Source organism: Larimichthys crocea, chromosome XIII, assembly GCF_000972845.2.
Source record: "Larimichthys crocea isolate SSNF chromosome XIII, L_crocea_2.0, whole genome shotgun sequence".
Taxonomy (NCBI): Eukaryota; Metazoa; Chordata; class Actinopteri; family Sciaenidae; genus Larimichthys; species Larimichthys crocea.
The window spans coordinates 31,898,018-31,921,651 of record NC_040023.1 but is presented as its reverse complement, the minus strand read 5'-3'; the positions used below and the strand labels follow the sequence as shown (position 1 = coordinate 31,921,651).

Genomic DNA, 23,634 nt, shown 5'->3' with positions numbered 1-23,634 from the left:
TGACAACATATATTTCTTCTGATTACTTCTCATTTATTGCTTTTTTAAATGCTCTCTCTCTCCATTATTTTATCACACATTACTCTAAAATGTTATTGTTTTTTAAAGTTTTTTTAAATCATTCAGATCAATTACCAAAGTAAAAGTAGTATAGAACACTCAAAAGTAAAAGTAGTACGGTACATTAAAACTTCCACTATATTATCAGCAACATATACTCAAATGATCAAAATCATCATGCAGTCATCTGTTAGAGACAACATACACTTTTATGAACATTATTATTACTTATCCCCAGAGAATGATGCTGTAAAGTTTCAATATTATAGTCTTTCTTCTGATTATTTTACTTCTTGTTTATTCATTTAATGCTCTCTCTCTCTCTCCATTATTTTATCACACATTATTCTGAAATGATATTGTTGTTTAGAGTTTTTTTTTTAATCATTCAGATCAATTACCAAAGTAAAAGTAGTATAGAAACACTCAAAAGTAAAAGTAGTACAATAAACATTGCACTATATTATCAGCAACATGTACTCAAATGATCAAAATAATCATGCAGTCATCTGTTAGTGACAACATACACTTTTATGAACATTATTATTACTTATCCCCAGAGAATGATGCTTTAAAGTTTCAATGTTATAGTCTTTCTTCTGATTATTTTACTTCTCTCCATTATTTTATCACACATTACTCTGAAATGTTATTGTTTTTTAAAGTTTTTTTTTAAATCATTCAGATCAATTACCAAAGTAAAAGTAGTAAAGAAACGTTAAGTTACCAAAGTAAAAGTAGTATAGAAACACTCAAAAGTAAAAGTAGTATAGAAACACTCAAAAGTAAAAGTAGTACATTAAACATTGCACTATATTATCAGCAACATGTACTCAGATGATCAAAATCATCATGCAGTCATATGTTAGTGACAAAAGAGGAACATAAACGATACAAAAATATATTTAAGGGGTAAAAATGGGATTGTTATACACTTTTATGAACATTATTATTACTTATCCACAGAGAATGATGCCTTAAAGTTGCAATGTTTCAATATTATATTCTTTCTTCTGAATATTTTACTTCTGATTGCTTTTTTTAAATGCTCTCTCTCTCCATTATGTTATCACACATTACTCTGAAATGTTATTGTTTTTTAAAGTTTTTTTTAAAGCATTCAGATCACTTACCAAAGTACCAGCTGGTAACCATTATTATTGTTGCAATGACATGAACAGTACTTTAAACTTTTTCCAGCAAGGATAGGACAAAGGTTACTTTCTGCAGGCATCAGATAAAACATCAAAACAATCTGCACATTGCATCGCTATCCATGCACACTTTGCACCTTTTTCTCTGCTGCTACATGATTTGAATATCTGCCTCTCCCCCCATAGTCATACTGTATATATCCATATGTAGCATATGTACATGCACCACCAAGTCTGTTATGCTCTGTCTGTTTTTTGTCAAATCATACTGTCTAAATGTGCTGCACTTTATGTAGCCCTTTTGTATTTTGTGTTGTAACGTGTGTGCATTGATGTAGTCCTGTCTGCACTATGTTTCATGTAGCACCATGATCGCTGTCTCGTTTCACTGTGTGTTATATAACTGTGTAACTGTTTATGGGTGGAGTGACAATAAAATCCATGTGACTTGACTTGACTTGAATGTTATAGTTTCTTGGGATAGGGCTAATTTTAAAGGCTTTATACACTTTTGGTTAATCAATCATCAAAGCAAAAGTAACTAGTAACTATAGCTGTCAAATAGATGTAGTGAAGCACATTGTTTCTGAAATGTAATGGAGTAGAAATGAAATGAAATGAAAATACTCCAGTAAGTACAAATACCTCAGAACTGTACTTAAGTAAGATTAAGACCTGACTAATATTAACAACATACACTGGCTTGCCATTAGGTAGGCCTACAGCTAAAGCTAATACAGTGTAATACAACAGCCGTAACAGTTTTGTTCAGTTTTCGTGAACAGTGAAGCCACCTGAGAAATATTGGTTGAGCATCATGATATACATATTTTAGGCTGTAGTTTGTGTTGGGAATTGTATGATAAAGGTTTCTGATATTTATCTCAGTGAGGTTGCACTAAACATTAGAAATACTTGACAGTACAATACAATTTGACTGTACCTAATTGTACAGCCTCTATTAATTTATTCAACACTTCCTGTAGACAGTTGCAACAAAAACTGACATATAATATAATGTCTAATGTTGAAATTATATTATAGTTAGTTATAACTACATTATAGTTATAGATATTTCTGTCTGTTTAATTTCTGTCTGTTTATTGTGGGGGGTTTTCTACTTTTTTCTAATTCTGTAGTGCATGCTACACTTCCCTCTGCTGCTGCAACAAGTTAAATTTCCCCGTGGTGGGATAAATAAAGTATATCTAATCTAATCTAATTATCGTAAATGGAAGAAAACTGTCTTGCCTTGAATATGTGCAAAAATAAAATAGCACATGCAGAGGTCTAGTCTGACTATTTTAATTTGAAGTGGGTGAACAGGTGGTTAAATATTTATTTACATCTCAAAGTCCAAAAACAATTTACAAAACAAGAAATAAACTAATAATCAATTTAAGAAAAATAAAACAGCTGTTATTATAGATTTTCTGCTATATGTAACTAGATGTGTGTCATTTGAAGCTGAAGTCACATAAATAAGAAATCCTGTTATTATCCGGTTTGTCGTGAACTTTGCCCCACAGAAAGCGGAACCTTTCTTCGCCGGGGTTTTGTTTACGGCGTAGGTGTGGAGGAGCACCGTGCTTTTCACAGGTAATTATAACACTTTGAGTAATTAAAATAATCAGACAATCAACAGATGAAACTTTGATCGGGTTAAGACGCTTTTATAAATCCTAAATGACGTTTCAGCTGGCATTTAATCGCGGCGGCACCGACTGAGTTTCAGTTGAGTTTAACAACAACTTTAAGACCGTCTCAACCAATCAGCGCGCAGAGCGTTCATCGCTCTCGTACTCTCATTGGCTGAAACGGTAGGCGGTCCCCCTTCATCGTAGGTGTCACCCTAAAATAATTCCGGCCTTGTCCTCCTTGGGTGAAGGTTCATTGCGGTGACTCTTTCTCCACGTTTGCTGTCTAAACCTTTCAGCCACGATGTCTGGACGCGTCCTCGTTGGAGTCAAGCGTGTCATTGACTACGCCGTTAAGGTAACATGTATTTCCACTGTGCACTGTGCTTATTTCTGTGTTTTTTACTGTCCTTAGACATTTGACTTTCTGTGCTCTGCTAACTGACGCTAGCCTGCTGAGGCCAGCTGGCTGCAGCACGACAGCTCAGTCACCAACACCAACACTTTATCTGACAGATAAACACTGTGGGCATGCAGCTGTGGACGAAAAGCATGAAGCATAGTTTAGGTTTAGAGTTTGCAACGCTGCAAATAAACGTGTGCACTGACACCTGCACAAGAAAAAGCTGAAAATTAAACAGATTAATTCTTATATAGAGAGCTGCAACCTCTGATAAAGCTACTGTATGTATGTATGTATGTATGTATGTATGTATGTATGTATGTATGGGGACCCATGTTGTGTGTTAATGTTCTGTGTAGTGTATTGCTTTGATCTGCATGTGCACAGGCTCCTGATTCACACACAGGTATATAATCTTCTTTTCTTTTTAAGTTTAAATAAGGACAATTACTAGATGTCAATATGTTGTGTGTGTGTGTGTGTGTGTGTGTGTGTGTGAATCAGAATCAGAAATACTTTATTAATCCCTGCAAGGAAATTGTGTTTGTTACAGCAGCTCCCAAATGGTAAGTGAGATAGTAAGTGATGGCAGGAAAACAAAACTTTAACACTATACACCTATAAGATATCCTATTTTAACACTATATACACATGTATGAATAACAGTTAAATAAAAAAACAACTAACAGTGAACTATGCAATATGTAAATCTAAAAGAATTTAGTCTTTGAGAGACTGTACAGAGAATACACTGATTGTTTAAAGTGCAGTATGCATGCATGAGAAAATTGCACTCATTTATTGCACAAGCAAGTTCGATGGCTAGTCTGTTATTTTGAGGGAGGAGTTGTAGAGGCTGATGCTCACAGGTAGGAAAAGCTTCTTGTGTCTCTCTGTGGAGCATCTTGGTGCCAGCAGTCTCTGGCTGAAGGTGCTCCTGAGTCTGTCCAGCACCTCATGCAGTGGGTGGGAGTCATAGTCCAAGATAGCCCGACACCTTAGACAGCATCCTCCTTTCCAACACCACAGTCAGCTAATCCATCTGCATCCCCACAACATCACCTGCCTTACGAACTAGACTATTAAAAAGGCCATATCGCATATAAAAAGCTGAGAATTAAACTGATTAATTCTTATATAGAGAGCTGCAACCTCTGTTTAAATAATGACAATTACTGGATGTCAATATGTGTGTGTGTGTGTGTGTGTGTGTGTGTGTGTGTGTGTGTGTGTGTGTGTGTGTGAATAAAGAAATAATAAAGAATATGTGTCTCATGTAGCTCATGGGCTTTTCCCCCATTTCGAGACAGTGGTGTCACCTTATGCAGCCTGCTTGAGGTGAAACTCAGCACCCATGATCAATACGTTTCATGTAACAGCAAGAACTCTCCTGCTTCAGCTGCCCATAGCAGGATCTGGACAGTTTCAGTGCTCAGTGCTGCTGACACATGTTGGGCTTTAGACAGATGATCTAAATATAATGTGTCAGGAAAAGTGCATCTGTGGCTAGGTCTAGGTCTCTTTAAGATTGAGAGGCTCTTATTTGCAGAATATAGGATACATTTAGTATGTATTAAACTATGTTTACATTCATGTATGAGCATAAGAGTTGTTATGTGTTTGCTACCTTTTACAATGAGCCTTTAATAACTACAGATGCAGCGTGTCCTCATACACTTAGTATGCCATGTTGGCCCAGAATAGACAACCCAAACACTGGCCATCTGCACATTTTGCAGCTAATATAGTTTCTCCTTTGCACTTGGTTGAGTTAAGGGGCTTTAGCTGGTTGTAATATCTCTCCAACATTGTGGAAAGACCTCCTCTGTTTCAACATGACAGTGACCCATCTAGTTAGGTGTGCAATGACTGACTGGTCAAGCACAGAGCCCCGACCTCAACCAGATCGTGTGCCTTTGCTATGAATAGGAACCGTGAGGAGTGATCCAGGCCTTATCGCCCCAACATCAGCTCCATTGCCAAACCGAACTGTTGCTCTTGTGACTGAATGGGATTAAATCCTCGCAGCCTCATTCCACAATTGTTTGGAAAACTGTCCCAGAAGAGTGGATGATTTTTGTGGGATTGTGGATTGTTGTTTTCTTTCTTCCAGACACTCTTAGTTCTTCTCTATCATTTTCCAAGTGCAACAATGCAGAGCAGTCAAAGCAGAGATGCGAGCTCATCCAAAGATGAAGAAATATTTTACGAGCCACAGCGCTCCTGTTCGAACATGCATCACCACATGTCTTTCTTTTTTTATCTTCTGACACTTTGCTGGCTCACTTCCTCACAGTTTGCCCTAGAATCCAGGCTATCTAGATTGTTTGTCATCTGGCACCCCCGTAGTGACTCTGTCCCACGGTCCTCCTCCTCCTCCTTCTCCTCAGATTCGTGTAAAGCCGGACAACAGTGGCATTGTGACGGATGGTGTTAAGCACTCAATGAACCCCTTCTGTGAGATCGCCATCGAGGAGGCGGTCAAGCTCAAGGAGAAGAAGCTTATTAAGGAGGTTGTGGCTGTCAGCTGTGGGCCACAGCAATCACAGGTGGGTGAGATGGGACCAGACTCTACAGCGCTGCCTTGTTAACCAGCGTCCTGGAGAAATACTGTGTGATATGGCAGGTGGCCTACTTTTGGAGGGGTTCTTTATAGTGTCCATCTTTTATAGATTTTTGTTGGGCTTCAGCTTTATCTTTAATAAGCCTTTAACTAAAGCATGCTGTAATTAAGTGTTGCTGTAAAGTCACAAATGCGGATTAAAAGATAAATGATATATGGACAACTGAAGAGAAATAATTGAAGGTCACTTATTATTCTTTGCATAATAAAGCAATGCAATTAGATTGTAATAAATTTGCTGTGCTGATGTGTCATTTGCCAGTGCTGTAGATACCATAATAAAAATAATTGCATAATAATTATTGCCAGGCCTGGGGAAAAAAAAAGAATTGCAAATTGTTTTCAACCTATATTTAATTGACTACAGTGCATAGACAAGATATTTAATGTTAAAACTGATAAACTTAATTGTTTTTTGAAAATATATGCTAATATGAATTTGATGCCTGGGACAGCAAGACAGGGGAACGCTCAAACACCAGCCTAGAACATTCCTCAGGTGAACAGCTGTTTAATTGGTAACAGGTTATAGTACAATGATTAGGTCCCAAAGGGACATTCTCAAAAGACTCAGTCATTCACAAGCAAAGATGGGGCAAGGTTCACTATTTTGTGGAAAAACTGCATCAGCTAATAGTCCAAATTGTTTGTCACCTGAGCCAGTCTGACGTGGACTGAATGAAAGTGGAAAAGTGTGCAGAGGTCTGACGAGACTGACATTTCAAATTAACTTTGAAAATCATGGACATCGTGTCCTCCAGACTTCCAACTTTTTTTAGAATCAGGGTTGTAAAATAATTAGTTGTAATTCCATGCATATAACTGATGATGCTGATGAACAATGACATATAGTAGCAACGCTCCCTGATACATTTTTATGCACCCGTACATCTCTGTCTCTTAGGAGACCATCCGTACTGCCCTTGCCATGGGAGCAGACCGTGGCATTCACGTGGAAGTGACTGGAAAAGACTATGAAGCCTTGGGACCCCTGCAGGTTTCCAAGATCATGGCTGCTTTGGCCAAGAAAGAGGACGCCCAACTCATCATTCTTGGGAAACAGGTAAAAAAAAAAGAAAATCTGGATTCATCTCAACTCTCTGTCTTCATTTAAAATCAGATTGCACTCCCTGCTGTCATACTGTGATGAACACTCTTGCTCTTGCACTACTACCTCTAGCTTCATTTAATGACTTTGTTTGTTTCAAAGGCCATCGATGATGACTGCAATCAAACTGGACAGATGACAGCAGCCCTACTGGACTGGCCTCAGGTGACTTCAAACTTTAATAAGAATAAGAACAGCCTGCTTTGACCTAAAAACTAGCTGTCAGGTGTGTGACATAGCATTGTTGATATCAGGCTGTGCCCTTGGCCAGGCTGCCTTATCAAAGTTAGTGGAAACTAGTTTGAGTCAGTGAGAGCGACAGTGATCCTGCACAGAACCGTAAAGCGGGTCAAAGGTAGCTTGGACAGTTGTGGTGAAGTTCCACTAGTTTGCCAATAGATGGAGCCATTTAACACACTATCTCACGGTGTTCAGGCGGAGCAGGGTACGGGAGAATTACAGGGTTAGACATTATGATGTATGAAAGTGATTTTAAGATGGACCATTTTGACAATAGATCTTATTGTTTGTGAGTTTAATTTTATGGATTTGTGCTGTGTATTCATGTTGCAGGGTACTTTCGCATCAGAGGTGGCACTGGAAGGAGACAAGGTTAAAGTGGTGAGAGAAATTGACGGTGGCCTAGAAACTATTAAGATCAACACACCCGCAGTGGTTACCGCAGACCTTCGACTCAACACCCCCAGATATGCCACCCTGCCTAATATCATGGTAGGTCGTAGAGGAATGTGGTTTGAAATGCAATGAAAGAAGGTGTGAAATATCTTGTCAGAGAATTTAAATAATAACATTTAAGTAAATCTGTTCTTTTTTTCTACTTTCAGAAAGCCAAGAAGAAGAAGATAGCTAACGTGAAGCCTGCAGACTTAGGGGTGGACCTCACATCACGGTTGGAGGTGTTGAGAGTGGACGAGCCCCCACAGAGACAGGCAGGGGTGAAGGTGGAGACGGTGGAGGACCTGGTGGGCAAACTGAAGGAGGCAGGGACGATATAGAAGCTTCAGGAGCAAGGAGGGGAGCGCAGAACTATGCAGACGGGTGAGTATCGCTGTATTAAAACTGGGTTATTTTAAACAGTATGCTTACTATGGATTAATAACTCAATCTAGAAGTGATGTCTTTCTTTGTTTTTCCTAACGAGCAAATCCTCAGATCAGGCTGGAAACGGGTGTCTGTGCTTAGGAAATAACTTATACGGTTAATGGATTATCAAAATAGTTTTTGGGGGTCATTTTATGTCTCGATACATTTCAAGCATGTGTATGCATACAGCAAATTTACCTCTTGTGAGGAATGATATAATTATTTGATGTTACATCCTTTTTTTATCACCATCTGTTCATTGTAAAATGACTAATTAATTGCTTTGACATGGAATATTATGTGTCTTGTGTTGACGGAAGCTAAACTAATTAAAAAACCTTAATTACATATCTACATTCTCGTCTGTCCTTGCAGGACTCTGTAATGAATAACTGGACTGTGTTACATAAGTGCACCCAGAGGACTAGCTTATGTGTCGGCCTAATCCCTCTGCTTGAGACTGTGACTCCTGAGGACATGGGAAGGAGGAGGAGTGCTGAGAAACACTGTCCTGCAGCAGACCCAGACGACCCCAAATTCCTCATCTTTTCTTTTATGTGCAGTTTGACTCTGTGTGGTTCATCTTTATCACAGGCTACTAATAGAAGAGAGTAGCCTTTATGCAATAATTGAAACCCAGAAACCTTCCTGTCATTCATGCTTCACCCAACAACAGTAGCTTGGCTCAGCTGGTTAATCTTTAATATCTGTAGTAACACATGTTAAGTGGTGCAGTTTTTGTAAATGATTTATGTAAATATGGACCTAAACATGTTGATTATGTCCTCCAAGATGTCAAGTCTACTGGTAATCTGTATAGTCTGCAGTTGTAACTGGGTTTCAGGACTGTGTCGATGGTGTCTCTCAGTATGAGCGAGGGTAGATGACCATGAACCTGAATTTTACCGCAAGCGCCTCAATTCTCTGATTGTACAGAACATTACCATGACAATAAAGCAGCCAGTCTTTTTCATATCTAAACACATTTGTGACTGTTATTTTGCTTTGAACTTTGAGTAACTATTCCCCACAGGTGACATAATCTGTGACGATACATGACAGCATGCATTCCCAGAGTTCCTCAGTAGATGTCGCTATTGATATAACTGAGAGAAAAGTGATGAAAGGAGAAAATTCATCTAATTTTATTTCTCAATACATCTTTGCACATACACTTGACAAACTGTGTTTAAAGATAAAAAGTTGGATATTCTCTATAGGAATGGTGGTGAGACCAGAGGTGTTCTTGTTATTTAACATCATAGTATATTATATTTGGCCATAAATAGATAATAATAAATGCATAAATTAATCTTATTGGATCATGTGAGGTTAAATCAAACTGCAATACTTGAATTGTAGCTTATACATACTCCACATTTACCTTTATCTACTTCAGTCTAGTACAAAAAGCCTTCTGAAGTAAATCACCATAGATACTTCATCACATGGCATATTTACGTTGTAAACTGCAATTGTGGGAAAAATCTCCAGTAGGAGGCAAACAAATAAGCAAAGTTACTCCAACATTGTCTTTGTCTATTTAGACCAAATTCCAAGTTCATTATTGCTCTCAAGTCTTCCCATAATGAGGAATCTGACCTTTATCTTAGCCACAACAACAACTACTATAACAGTTATTTACACTACACAGTTTGCTACCCAGCTACCCTCTTGGCTGGGTCATAGCTGTGAGATAAGACAAGCTGTAAACTGTACTCAAAAATATAAACAGCCATAATACAATATAGTCAAAAGTTAAAGAGTGTGATGGATACATTTTGTCACAACAGAAATAAAATTTGCTTCTTAACAAAAACATAAATTCAAACAGCTACTGTTACCTGAAGTTAAAGGAAGGGGAGTGGCCTCACGTGGACAATCAAGCCTTTGAGTGAACCTGAAGCAGGTGAACGACTCGCTGAGGTGACAGCTCCAGCTCCAGAGCGCACAGGAGGAGAACACAGGCGGGCCAGTCACTGCTGTCCAAGACGCCAAAGACATTTCATCCGTGAATTCTCCGTCTGTCGTCCTGTTTTATGAACATGACGTGGCTGGGTGAATTTAGGATACTGGCAGTTTTACTTGTCTTTACTTTTCCAGGTAAGAATCAAACTAAACTCCAGTTTGCCTGCTTGACATTTCTTCACCTTGCTCGCTCCTAGTTAAGTTATATTATTATTATTATGATAATATGTTTGATTTGCTCACTTTTGTTTAGGATTAATTTCCTCTTTATACTAATTCCATGACTTCACACTAACAGGTGCAGACTGTCAACTGGTGGTTTCTCCTGTTGGTCCTACCCAGGTGAGGGAACTGGCTGGCAACAATGTAACTCTGGTTGTGTCCTTCAGTGGTGCCTCTGACCCAGCCCTTACCTGGTTTATGAGAGGACTTCCTGTCGTCACTTGGGCTATTAACTCTCTTGATTCCCCACGTATTGCCGAAAACAGCCAGGACGTGCTGAAGCTTGAGCAAAGTGGATCCCTTACCTTTGTCAATGTGTTGCTTAACTATACCAGTAACTACACCATTGAAATGACAAAGGCAGGACTGGGAACAGCCTCAACCTCTTTTAATCTGACAGTATACGGTGAGTACCCGGCTGAACTCTGATTTTGAAGATATGCTGTTGTATTAAGGTTTGGATTTAATGGCCTTTCTACGCTGTCATTTATTTTGCCATTTTGTATCTACTTGTTCCACAGTTTATATTGCTTTTATCAACATGAAGGACTTAATTAGATGTAGCAGTATTAAGATATTTACTCTATATCTTTTAATCTCCAATTTCCTCATGTGAATGTGGACTGCAAATAAGATTTGAGTCGAGCCACATGTTTCCCACAAGATTTTTAGTATCTTGCCTTAATTATTGACTGTATATACAATCTAAAATACGTGAAATATATATTTAAGGCTTGCAGGGTGGTGGAGGGAGACTGTTTCTTCAGACCCAGCTTCAAGTTGTTAGAGAGTTGTTAATCTCTCTCTAATTCAGCCTAGGTTGGCTGTTTTAGTGAGATATTGCAGTGTCATTATTTGATTGTATTTCACCATCCCTTTATGTTTTCTTTCACAGAAAAATTCCTGAATGTGAGTCTGAGAGCTGAGCCTAATCTTGTCAAAGAGGGAATTGGTCAGCTGACCATGACTTACAACATGAAGCAAGGAGTAGTGGAGCAACAGATGTGGTTCTTCAATGACAAAGCGATAAATACCAACTCACACTATTTGATAGCGAATCAAAGCCTTGTGATTAACAAGCCAAATCGAAACGACACAGGCTGGTACAGAGTGTCTCTGACGAACCCCTTCAGCACTGTGACGACCTCCATTCTCGTCTCTGTACTGTGTAAGATTAATGACTTTAATTGGAAGATGTCTTTCTAAAACTCCTGTCTCTGTTTGTATCCCCTCACACTGTGTTTGCTCTGATCTGTTTATAGATGGACCAGAGAACCCCAAACTTGAGGTCCAGCCAGCTAAGTCTTTCTACGTGGCAGGAACCTCTCTGAATCTCTCCTGCCAGGCTGAGGGATCACCGGAGCCAACTGTTGAGTGGGTCTTTGGCGGTGGGACCCTTTCCCGGAAAAGAGTCCTAAATCTAATAAATGTACAGACCAATCAAACAGGCAATTATACGTGCGTTCTTCTCAATACTTTGACGGGAGAACAATGGAGAAAAAACATTCCTATAAATATTTATGGTACGTGAAGAGTTTTATCTTTGATTTACAGTAATTTGTCTTGAATTTTTCTCAATAAGTCTTAAAGAATATTATGATTTGGTTGCACTAGAAAATAAAAAACATAGGTTTAAAGTTGTACATGTTTGTACTTGTAAAAGATTATTATTATAAACCTAAAATAAATGAATGAATTTCACTATAATAATGATTAATTTCCTCTTTTGGACAGAGATGCCATCAGGCAACCCCAAATGCTCTGTGCATGCGCTGAATAACGTCACCCTGCAGTACCACTGTTTGTGGCCGGGGGGTAACCCACAGGCCCAGCTTTCTTTCCCAGCACTAAGCAACACCAGCAGTGGAGCGGGGACCTTCAGCCTGGCCGTCACCGCCTCGAATAACCTCAACGGGAAAACTGTCACGTGCATGGCAGGCCACCCAATACAAGAGAACAAGTGCAATATTACGGCAAGTAAGTTTCAGATAAAGATTTTTGCATAATTTCCATGAGTGACTTTAGTAGCCAAACAAGATTCTTTATCTTCCCCAGGTAGTCCAATGAAGTTCCCGCCACTTGTGAGAGCCACAGTTCCCCTTCAGGGTAAAATAGTGGTCACTATTGATTGTTTCACTAAGGCCTCGCCTACGGCTGTGGTGTCATGGTCCAGAGGCAGTGAAAGTGTCACCAATGGGACAACATACCAGATCAGCGATGACACCACAAAGCTTGAGATTCAGGATTACAATGTCGACTTCTTTCTTAACCAAAGCTTCGCTTGCACCTGCAGCAACCCACTGGGCAGCCAGAGAAGGCAAATTCAGCTTATAGGTATGGCATTGCTGCTCTTGGTTTGTTGGTCACCTGCCACCATTAATCACAGGCGGCACTTAACTAGATATTCAGAGAATTTAAGGATAATTTAAATTCTAAACAAGTAACTATTTAGATAATTGGTTCCATCAGTTTTTATATACACAAAAAATGTTGCTTGTTTTGGGTTCTCAATTGTAAGGATTTCCTTCCTGTCTTTGTTATGTGTTAGTAATTTATATATATGTGGCCTTTGGGCACCTGTTCGGACAAAACTATTTGAAAATGCCACCTTGGTCTTTAGGAAATTGAAACATTTTCTATTGTTCTGTGACATTTCTGTAGACCTACCTTTGGATTCATTAAATAATCACAATGAAATACACAATAAATGTTAACTCACGCTTTTCTCCTCTCACTTTCATGTGTTATATAGGAAATGCTGAACGAGTTTAATCGTAACATCATATTTTGACATTGTTATAATTTAATTAAAAGATATGCTTATTTCTTCCACCACAGCCATGCAGTACAGTTCAGTGATTATCTGTAAGGATTCTGTTGCCTTCAGCTTTTAAGTTTGAGTACTAATAGCATTTACCAGAGTAAAGGAAACAATGGGTCCTTACACAGAAAGCTAAGTAATACCTGAGGTTACTCTTTCCTTTTAAACAAAGCTCTCTAGTCTTGATATACCCTCACCCCCTCCCTGCTTTCTCTTACTCTCCCCTTTGCTCACAATCCCTCTCTTTCCAGGACCGTTGATCTCAGATTTCCGTTGGCACCGCAATGAAGCTAGAACCGTCGTCACATTGACCTGGGAGGTCCCGCCTATGTCTGTTGTTACAGGTAACACAGTAATTAACTCTGGGAAGCCGTGGGTTGATTTGTTTTCACAAGAATATCTTTTAAACATCACACACGAAGCCAGATTTCTTGTTTTCCAATTTGTACGTTTTCAGCAGAACTTCCCAGGAAGAATGCTGACACAGTGTTGCAAACACAAACTCAATATAGAAGATAGGGGTGTAAATATTGTGTAATGTGTAGAAGCCTCTAGCTGAGCAGCGCTGTGTTTTGGGAAAAAATATTACGGAGCAAATGTCAGTTTTTGTTTTGTCTCCTTCTTGATCAGTGAAATCTTTATCCGGTATCGCTGTACGGTTTGGCGATTGATCGCCTTTGACCTTTGGCATCATACAAAACAGAACTGCATGTGCTTTTGCAAAGGTTTCGCCATCCAGGTGAAAGGACCAGATATCCTAAGCAAAAACCACGATGGAACCCAAAAACAAAGCAGCAAAGACGGATTTAACACCATCAAGGAAGAACCTGGCCATGTCAGAAATGTGGACATCTTTCCCCTCGATCCTAAGTTGACGTATAGGTTTAGGGTTATCCCCAAAGCTCGTCTGACTGAAGGAAAGCCATCTGAGGTCCAGAGAGTTGGTCCAGGTATTTCAAATTCTATCATTACATTTCTTATCGCACTGTAAATTGCCGGTTCTACGGTAGTAAAACCATTGCTTACTGTTTGTCCTGGTGATGCTAGATCTCGGGCTGAGCGGCCCTGCTATTGCTGGCATTGCAGCTGGAATTCCCTGTAGCATTCTCTTCCTGTTCCTGCTGGGAGGCGCCATCTACTTGTGTTTCTCTTGGAACAAGAACAAAAGTATGTCAAGCTTACTGAGCACCAAAAAGTCATTAAACATGGTGACGTATTTTCTTTACATTCTGTTTTTCTGTGTTTTATAGGTTGGCAGACAAGATATCCTGTGCGCAGAGCAGTTGAGAAGGTGGGAATCACTTCACTCGCTATGGATGTTGATTTATCTGTGCAGCACGGTGCCAACAGATTAGTTGAAGGGCAGCTTGTTGGGTGTAAAATCTTTACATATTCTAATACATACCGTATTCGGTGCATGATATTTAAAGGACCAGTATGTAGGATTTAGTGGCATCTAGCAGAGTCGTTTGCATCCCCCTCACCTCACCTCTCCTTCTTAGCTTGAAGGAGAAACTACAGTGGCCATAAACATGTAAACATGTACATCTTACCATTCATTAACATGTTGTGTAATGAAGCTTGGTTGGTTGTTTTAGCTTTTTTTTTCTCTTGTCACATACAGGTAATAACGATCCAAACGGAAACAACTCCTCATAACCTGATGACAGGAGGGCAGAAGGCTCCCCCTGATTACAACAGAATACACCAGGTGATTTTTAAAATCAGACATATCTAAGTGAAAGATTATATCTTTTTTTTTTATTTACAGGAAATGAACTTGTCTTGTTTTCTTTCAGACTCCCTCTGAAAGATCAATGACTCCCCCATCCTTTGTCGCTGCTCCACCTGTCACTGTCAGAGCTGCTACAACTGTCTAAACTTGCTATATTTTTATGTGTTTTTTTTAATATATATTTTTAATCATTATTTTAACTAAACTAAGATTTGGGGAATTTTATATTTCCTTTAAGACTCTACTGTAACCTAAAACTGTTCTATTTTATTGGAGCAGTGCATACTTGCACATAAACTTCCTTTTTCTTTACATTGTACTCAAATCAAATGTAAACAGGCAAATTAACAGTTCATGTCAGTTACACTGTCTCTCAGGGAGAGAAGAAGTTCTTTTGTGTTTGTTAAACTGCAACCATGTCCCTGATATTTATACATGGTACACGACCAAAGCAATTATTTTAAAATTGGTTTACATTCTGCCAAATGACAAATGGTTTCGACATGAAAGTGTACATATTTACTGTATATTTATTGTTATTTTTTAGTTGTTGTTCATCTTTCATAAGCCACAGTCTGTGTTTCCTTATATACTATATGTTCTAATAAAGAAATTCACCAGATTGCACCCAGTCTACTTGGCATACTGTGTCTTACCTACATACATACTGTAACTAAGCCAACAGTTAAAATACGCTGATTAGGGATGGACATTTCTTTTTCTTTCTGTCAACAATGAACATGACTTAGCAGTTTCTATATAGCGAGTACTCAAGTTTCATGCTGTGTGAGGCAAAGTGACAGGAATGGTATGACAACACACAAAACCTGTCTTTAGTGCTTAGATCACAACATCATGTGAAGGATACGGAAGAGTTCAAATCCATTACGATTTCAAGCTTAGAGTATAATTTTTATAATTCATTGTTAGAATATTTTTAGATGTTTTAGAAAACGACAATGAGCTTTCCCAGAGGGCTGTCATAATATGTCTTTGTCATAATATCTACGTTTACTATTTTAAAGCTGTGTTCAGCGTACTCCGTGACAGCGATCTGCTGCTGTGTGTGGGTTCAGCCCTGGTCATGAGGATAATGAGATAAAGCATTTGCAAGGATGTCAGATCCGTTTTGTTTCCTTCAGGGACATGTGCTCATACTGTGTGCCTTCATTCTCTTTTATTTTCATGCGCTTTGATCAGCTGCTTTTCTGTTTCTGGTGAGTTCCTCTGCAGAGCCAGGTGTCTGACTTGACAGGGTCTTGTTGGATCACCTTTTGTTCTTTAACTCACCCAAATGCACACAGCTCTCCTGTTGCAAGTTGCATTCCAAGTTTCTTCACATTACCCATTTATCTACAGCAGCATGAAAACCCAGGAGGTAGAAGAGGCCTTTTTGAGGTAGAGCTGAACTGCTTGACATAATTCCCGGGAACAAGACAGCACAACAGAAAGAATGAGTGAGCCCACATTTACATTTTCTTTCTGATGGTAGTGGCACTCCATGTATGTATATCAGCTTTCAAAGAAAAGCAAACCTAAGGCATAAAAGGAAGACATGAACAGAAAGGTGAAATCCCTTTAACATACATGTCTACTTTTTAAAAATTAAAACAGTTGGGATACCAGTCAGAGAGAGGTTCTGTCCCTCAGCTCCTCCCTCCCTCTCAGCTTAGAAACACAGTGCTGAAATAGAAGCAAACAACACATTGCAGGAAGACGATTAGCAACGCCTTCTTTCAACATTAACATTTGTCGCCCGGGCGGAGGATCATGGTGGTGAGCTTAAAGGTCAGATCACACTCTGAGGTGAACACCCAGGAAACAGTGCTCAGTGTGAGACTATCCTGATGCACACAGTCTCCCTCTGTTGTGAGGAGACACATTCAAATAGCTGTCAGATGTTTCCATCATGGTGACCTGATGTGTTTTTTTTAAACATATGGCCAGCAGATGATGCTGTGGTGCAGCACTAGCGACATCCCATTAAGATTTTGAACAACTATTCAGATGATGAGGAACTGAACTGATTTTGAAAAGACTTAAATTTAGATAAGAATTATAATCACAATGAGTCTAATTTTTTAAAAAAACTCTTACTAGTTCACCACTCTAATTAAATGAAAAGAAGTCAAAAAGGCTTCTCGTTATTCTCTGATACAAATGATTCAGAGTAAAAATGAAAAACACAGGACCGCCACCAGAAACTTGCTATAAGTGATTGGTATTTTTTTTTATCTTATAATGCAAGATTTAACGCTATAGACAACAACTCAATGTTAAAAAAGGTTATTTAATTAATGTTTCCGATTTGTCTGCATTATTTGTTTCGGAACCTTATCAGTTGCTGGAGTTCAGCCTACATTTGAGGAAGTGATCATGAAATGAGGAAGTCATTCAAGTCAACTTTTTCTGTCATCTCTCCCTCTCTATCTATCTATTTATCTATCTATATCCTGTACAAGACATTGGTTCAGTTTTTAGAAAAGTGCTGCTGCTGCTGATAAACCACTTGCCTGCTATTTTTCCGCAAATATGATAATGAAGGGTGGATTTCTCACAGCTCCTAGCCAGAGTGCACAGATCATCAAATTCAGTATCCGCCCAAGAACTCAGTAGACACATCTTACACTGTAACAAATAACTGTATTAGCGAATGCCTAGGGAAGTGCCAACAGTGCAGAGTGTGAATACACCCTAAATATGACTTACAAGAGGTTATGTTTGTGGCCTGTTTTCACATTCAGAAGCAGCAGTGTTTGTATTTCATGTTACAATACAGCAGATGTTCTAACTCAGACATGATAACAATTTTGACCAAATGCAACTCTTTCTAAACATTGTGTTTTGCGTTGGAGATCCTCAGATTGTGAGAGCAATATTATCTAAACACCACAACGTACTTCCCACTATGAGCAATTTCATCCTTCCACTATGAGCAGTTTCATTGCTCATAGTGGGAAACTTCTAAAATACAGTTTATGTTAGATGGAGTTAAATGTTTTGCAACATTTGCAACATCTTCAGTTTTTTTTTTAATCTCAAATAATCCATCTACCAAAGCAGCTGCAAGTGTTTTGACAACGTGTGCAAGCCCTGTGAATTGTGTCACTGCATGTCCGGTAACTTGCAGTGTTAACTTTAGGTGTAATTTTTTTTCAGTATATATTTAACATGTAGCACGGAACAGTCTTTTACTGGCAGTGCAACGTTTCCATAACGTAACATTACATTTTCAGGGTGAACATGTATGTACACCACATGCATGCACTGAGTAATTTTTATTTAATTTATTTTTTTAGCACCTTTTTGGTCATGTGTCTGTTCTAAGCGTGTATGTGTCCCCATGACCACACCCCAGCCACGCTGAAAGAAATTGTGCGCTTCAGCATGTTCCATTGACCACAGCAGTACTGCAAGCCTCTGCACATCCACAGTTCCAGAATACCTAATAGAACAACAGACAACGACTGTGGTGCAGCGGCCTCATATCCCAAACCCCCCGCCCCCAACTCCATCCATCTCCCCTCCTCTGACCCCCCCCCAAAATACACCCATGTAGTTCAGCGTGAAAGAGTCACGTGGCTTTTGGCCCACCAGCTCAAGTGCATTTGTCCTGTGCTGATTGTTTTAAAGGATTTTGCCTCCATCAACAGAAAAGTGGAGGGGATAACTTTTTGGAATTCAGCCTAGGGCTTCCTCTTTGACTTTTCGCTCACTCCTGGCTTGCACTCTCTCTCTCACTCTTTCCCTGAGGAAAGGCTGATACTTAAGAGGGTTGATTTATCCCGAGGAATTCAGGTAAGATGATAACGGGCCTTTTGTTAACTGCTGATGCCATTTAGATGGTGAGGATTGGGTGTACAAAATAAGAAAATAGTAGAATGCATATCATGGCATGCTGACCAATGAGTGTGAGTATGCCTCATAGCTGGCCTGGGCTGAGAGGGCCTTCATCATGTGATAGTAACAAACCCTGAAGATTGTAGCTCACATCATTTAGATGCAATGTACCTGTTTTGTATAAATATAAGATTTCACGGCAAACTTAAGCTTCAAAGCGTATCTGGTTTCATATGTGCAGATAAATCTTTGGTGTTCAGATGTTCCGCCCATGAGCGTGTATGATGCATGTTGTCTCTGATTGACCTGGCTGATACTGAAGTTCGACAGGTTATGCTTTGAGGTGCTGACCTATTTGGCTTGTTCGTAACAATTTGTTGATATAAAAAGCACAGGAGATAGGAGAACAGTGTAAACCCTGTTATTATAGGGTCATCTTTGAGATGTTGGACTAATTCATTTTAAAGCTACTGACATTGTTCTCATTTAAATGTTCAATATTTAATTCAAGGCTTATTTGTCTTATAATCAGCCATCACTTTCTCCATCACAGCATTGTAAGTCAGTGCGAGTTGACTGTGGTATTCTCAGGCTTTTTTCTGAATCGAAGTTTGTGTGGTTTGACAAGGGAAGCTGCATAAATGTCTCAGTGGTGAGTAGTATGAATAACATGTTTAAACAGAGAGGGAGTGAGAGCAGACGTTGCTATGAGCTGACTGTATTGTGGTTGGTATGATTACGTGCAGGGCGAACAACTCTCATAATGAATTATCTGCTTCGTGGTTTATAGTTAACTGCATAGCTGAGGCAAATTTATTTGCATTCATATAAACATAGCTGTATCACCATTATGTTAGCTACAGACAGCATGTGTTATTTAAATGAGGGACTGCAAATGTTTGCCAACTCAAAAAAGTCTACAAGAAAGGGTCGCCTCTGTCTTTGCGCAAATGTAGTGTTATAAATTCAACTGCTGCCAGGTAAATAATAGTTAGTAATAGTTAGAGAAAACAATGTGTCCCGGGAAGAATGTTAGTCCTGCTGTGCAAATCTTCACCTGTTTTCTTCACAAGTTCACCACTGACTGCCATCTCCTTTTCTTTTTTTTTGCACAGTGCATAAAGCATTAACCGCTGTCAGATAGTGTCACTCATGATGTACAGCTTCATGGGAGGGGGCCTATTTTGTGCCATCGTGGGGAACATCCTGTTGGTGGTCTCCACAGCCACAGACTACTGGATGCAGTACCGTCTGTCTGGCAGCTTTGCCCATCAGGGCCTGTGGAGGTACTGCATGTCTGGCAAGTGCTACATGCAAACTGACAGCATTGGTAAGTGGGAAAATATCTTGAAATACCTTGAAAAATTCCATTGGGTCTCCCTGAGGCACAGAAACTCTCTGAATACACCGGTTTAGCTACAATAACAATCATTTCTTAAGGTGACTTCCAGAGAATAAGAAGGCCACGAAGGCTAGAATGACAGCAGTCTACTGTATATAAGCACAGCAGTGCTTTGAGCTGAGTGTGCAGATATTTATCCCTAAAACCAAAGTATTAGACAAATTAAGGGGGTCATCAAACTTATTACCATTAATGAACCAGATTTTATGACAGTTCATCTTCAGGCATTTCACCCAAAACTAAATATTTCGACCTCATGATGATACGAGAGAAAAAGTCAGGGGATCGGGGATCAGGAATCCTAACAGACTGACACTGCCATCCTAAAATACATATGATGAAATTCTGGAAATACAGAATACGCAATATATACAATGCTGTCACATAGTCTGAAAAAAAAGTAAATTTGACAGCCTGTCGAGGTGGAACTAATGCAGTATAGTGTGTTCAAAAGTAGGACCAAATGTGAAAGTCTGTCTTCAAGAGGTCGAGAAATATTAGGATATTTTCAAGTGATATTTAGAACATTATGGGACTTTTTTTTTTATAATTCTTTATTTATTTTCCCGCACATATCTTTTAATGTATGCTTGTTTCCTTGTCAGCCTACTGGAATGCCACTCGTGCTTTCATGATCCTCTCTGCCATGTCATGCTTTGCTGGCATCATCGCAGGAATCCTCTCCTTTGCCCACTTCTCTGCTTTTGAGAGGTTCAACCGCTCATTTGCTGCTGGGATCATGTTCTTTGTTTCAAGTAAGCCATGGCTACAGAAAACCACGTAGTAAAATATTAATCTGATATGAATGAATCCAATGACAATCATTTTGCATATTGTGTCCATCCTCAACCAACCAGGCCTTCCATAAAAACTTTGTAAACTGAGATAACATTCATAATGGGTATTTCTATATTTAATATGTATCAACGTCTGTCTATATTTCCAGCTCTCTTTGTTCTGCTTGCAATGGCCATTTACACCGGAGTGACAGTGAACTTCCTGGGCAAGCGCTTTGGTGACTGGCGCTTCTCTTGGTCCTACATACTAGGCTGGGTGGCACTGCTCATGACCTTCTTTGCAGGTTTGTTCAAATAAAGGAGTGCAGTAGAATTCAGTGTAATTACTCGATCTTGCTGGAAGTAAACAAAAGTTGTAAACTAATATTACAAATTCTCATAACAGCCCTGTCAATTCTTGAAAAATCATAAAATCACCATGCAGGTCATACATTAAATTTTCTAAAATTTTATTTACACTCAAGTTGCAACTGAGTAAGTACAATCTCATTAGGTTTGCGCACATGAACAAAAAAATGCACACATTAGATTTATATAGACCAGATAAAATATGTTTTTTCCATCAAAAACATTTTCTGTACAATAATTATTTCAGCCATTATCTTGCACTTGACATTTCTATAGAAATCACTTTACCTCTTTACAGCTGATCTATGTTTTGTTTTGCAGGTATATTCTACATGTGTGCCTACAGAATGCATGAGTGCAGAAGAGTGGCTGGCCCACGTTAAAATAAACAGGAAATAATGTGTCATGAGTGCAAAAAAACCAAAACATTTTCCATTCGAAAATAGAGAATTTACTGTAAAATAATAAAATTTGGAACTTGGAAGTTTTGCATTTGCACCAAATGTGTCTTCTTGTCTTTTATCTACGGCCATTATCTGCAACAGTTTGAGGTGAAAAGCAGGTCAGTCCCTTTGAGCAGGATGTGATTACGGTTAACATGATAATTTGTTGCTCAGTTACCAGTAAAAGCTGTTTTAAAAATGAACTCTGCAGCATTACACATTCTGTTATAATGTCAGTAATATACTGTACATACAGTATATAACACTAAAGCTGGATATGGACATATTGTCATATTGTTACGAACGTGCATTTGGCTCTTGGCCAGAGCTTGTCCCCTGCCTTTGTACTTCTGAATCATTGCATCTACGCTTCCTGAAAATGAACTTTTCACTCGTGCATTGGAAAGCCGAGGAGGAAAAGTAGAAGATGATGGGATCAATGCAGGTGTTGAAGGCACTAAACAGCAAGGTGTAGTACCTCCATTTTGGGCTCTCACCTCGGAAGTAACCCACTAGATGAGACATGTTGTATGGCACCACACAGACGAGAAACACAGCTAGAGTTCCCAAGGCCATGCCGATTGCCTTCTGCTTCTGCATCCGGGATATCCGGGGTCGGCTGTACAGGATCAAGATGCAGCGCAGGTAGCAGTAAACACAAATTAGAAGAGGTATGAGGCAGAGCACAAAGAAAAACTCCAAACGTGCTGGTAGGAGGATCTCCAACTGCTTTTCATTGAAGTTCTCATAGCACACAGTGGAGTTTTCACTCTGCAGTGACGGGTGGTGCTGGGTAGCAAAAACAATACTGCAGTGTGCTGCTGAGATTAGCCAAATAATGGCACTGATAACTATCGCATACACAGGTTTCTGCAGCTGATGATAAGTGATGGGAAAAGCAACACCAATGTAGCGAATTACACTGACTGCCATCAGTAACAAGGAGCTGGTGTAGATTGTGGAGAAGAAGGTGAAGGAGGTGAAGGAGCACAGGATCTTGGGCAAAGTCCAAATCATGCCTGACGCCGCCTCATGCATCTTGAGAGGAAGGATGATCAAAAAGAGCAGGTCAGAGATGATCAGATTGAGTAGCAGGATGTCTGTCGGAAGTGGCTTGGAGTGGATCTTAACACTGAAGGCATAGAGAGCCAGGAGGTTGGCTGGCAGGCCTATCAGGAATGAAATGATGTAAACTGAGAGGATGACCTCAGTCCTCACCACTGTCTCCATTATGGCCCTAAACCAAAGGGGAAAACACACCATTAAAATTCAACATTTATGCAGTAACAGACACAAAAATGATTATTTTCTATTTATATATCAGTTGTGATGAAGGTAATATGCATAATATGATCCAAATAAGAAATTGTCAGGTTTTTTTTTGCTGATACCTAATGAACAGAGATTACAAGGCAATACAAAACATGCTTGAACACACGGATAATCTGACTGTGATGTAAACCGACAGCTAATACTATAGATATCAAATCAGCATCTTTAGTTTTACTTAGCAATCTTATAGATATTGGTAAAGACGCTATTTTAATACAACTAAGTCATAGTCAGCTGAAAGGCAGTGTTAGGATTGATAAGGTAAGCATATTTACAGTACCTAGTAGATGTTTTCCAGGCTTGCGACGCCTTCCTTAAAGATGACCAGTTTATAACGCGTAAGTTCACAGATCAGCTGGTGTAATAACCCAGAAACCACAAGTCATATTCGAGTCCTATATCACCCTGTATCATCACTTCTCTTCTAATCCTATACTGAGCAGCAAGCACACAACAGTTGGTTAATATTAACTAAAATGCAAAACTGAAGCTCGTGTTGACTTTTATGTTGAGTATGTTAATAAAGGACCTCCTCCCGTCACTGCTGGAGAAGATCTTGGAACATGATTACTAAGGTTTCAATTTCACCGAGCCACAAGCCTACGTTTATGTTTTTTTGAAATTCAAACTTAAACCT

At 39.2% G+C, this 23,634-nt stretch overlaps 4 protein-coding genes across 4 annotated transcripts; 3 read left to right on the top strand and 1 right to left on the bottom strand.

Moving 5' to 3' along the window:
• Positions 1 to 3,056: 3,056 nt before the first annotated feature.
• On the top strand, positions 3,057 to 9,070 carry etfb (electron transfer flavoprotein subunit beta). The gene is made up of 7 exons (XM_010747888.3): positions 3,057 to 3,209; positions 5,645 to 5,803; positions 6,782 to 6,940; positions 7,088 to 7,150; positions 7,559 to 7,717; positions 7,831 to 8,044; positions 8,465 to 9,070. The coding sequence occupies exons 1-6, from the start codon at positions 3,156 to 3,158 to the stop codon at positions 7,999 to 8,001; spliced, it is 765 nt and encodes a 254-aa protein (XP_010746190.3). The 5' UTR covers positions 3,057 to 3,155; the 3' UTR covers positions 8,002 to 8,044; positions 8,465 to 9,070.
• Positions 9,071 to 10,108: 1,038 nt separating this feature from the next.
• Positions 10,109 to 15,451, top strand: vsig10l (V-set and immunoglobulin domain containing 10 like). The gene is made up of 12 exons (XM_019279187.2): positions 10,109 to 10,192; positions 10,356 to 10,685; positions 11,175 to 11,447; positions 11,542 to 11,802; positions 12,014 to 12,256; positions 12,335 to 12,613; positions 13,352 to 13,444; positions 13,826 to 14,050; positions 14,148 to 14,267; positions 14,351 to 14,391; positions 14,725 to 14,811; positions 14,900 to 15,451. Exons 1-12 carry the CDS (start codon positions 10,129 to 10,131, stop codon positions 14,978 to 14,980), a joined length of 2,097 nt encoding a protein of 698 aa, XP_019134732.2. The 5' UTR covers positions 10,109 to 10,128; the 3' UTR covers positions 14,981 to 15,451.
• A 3,011-nt stretch (positions 15,452 to 18,462) lies between these two features.
• On the top strand, positions 18,463 to 21,671 carry lim2.5 (lens intrinsic membrane protein 2.5). Its single transcript, XM_010747889.3, has 5 exons — positions 18,463 to 18,633; positions 19,791 to 20,005; positions 20,683 to 20,832; positions 21,024 to 21,158; positions 21,544 to 21,671. Exons 2-5 carry the CDS (start codon positions 19,828 to 19,830, stop codon positions 21,603 to 21,605), a joined length of 525 nt encoding a protein of 174 aa, XP_010746191.1. The 5' UTR covers positions 18,463 to 18,633; positions 19,791 to 19,827; the 3' UTR covers positions 21,606 to 21,671.
• A 291-nt stretch (positions 21,672 to 21,962) lies between these two features.
• On the bottom strand, positions 21,963 to 23,413 carry LOC113747432 (free fatty acid receptor 2-like). The gene is made up of 2 exons (XM_027287244.1): positions 23,278 to 23,413; positions 21,963 to 22,902 (listed from the first exon to the last, which is right to left on the bottom strand). The coding sequence occupies exon 2, from the start codon at positions 22,893 to 22,895 to the stop codon at positions 21,963 to 21,965; it is 933 nt and encodes a 310-aa protein (XP_027143045.1). The 5' UTR covers positions 22,896 to 22,902; positions 23,278 to 23,413.
• Positions 23,414 to 23,634: the final 221 nt, after the last annotated feature.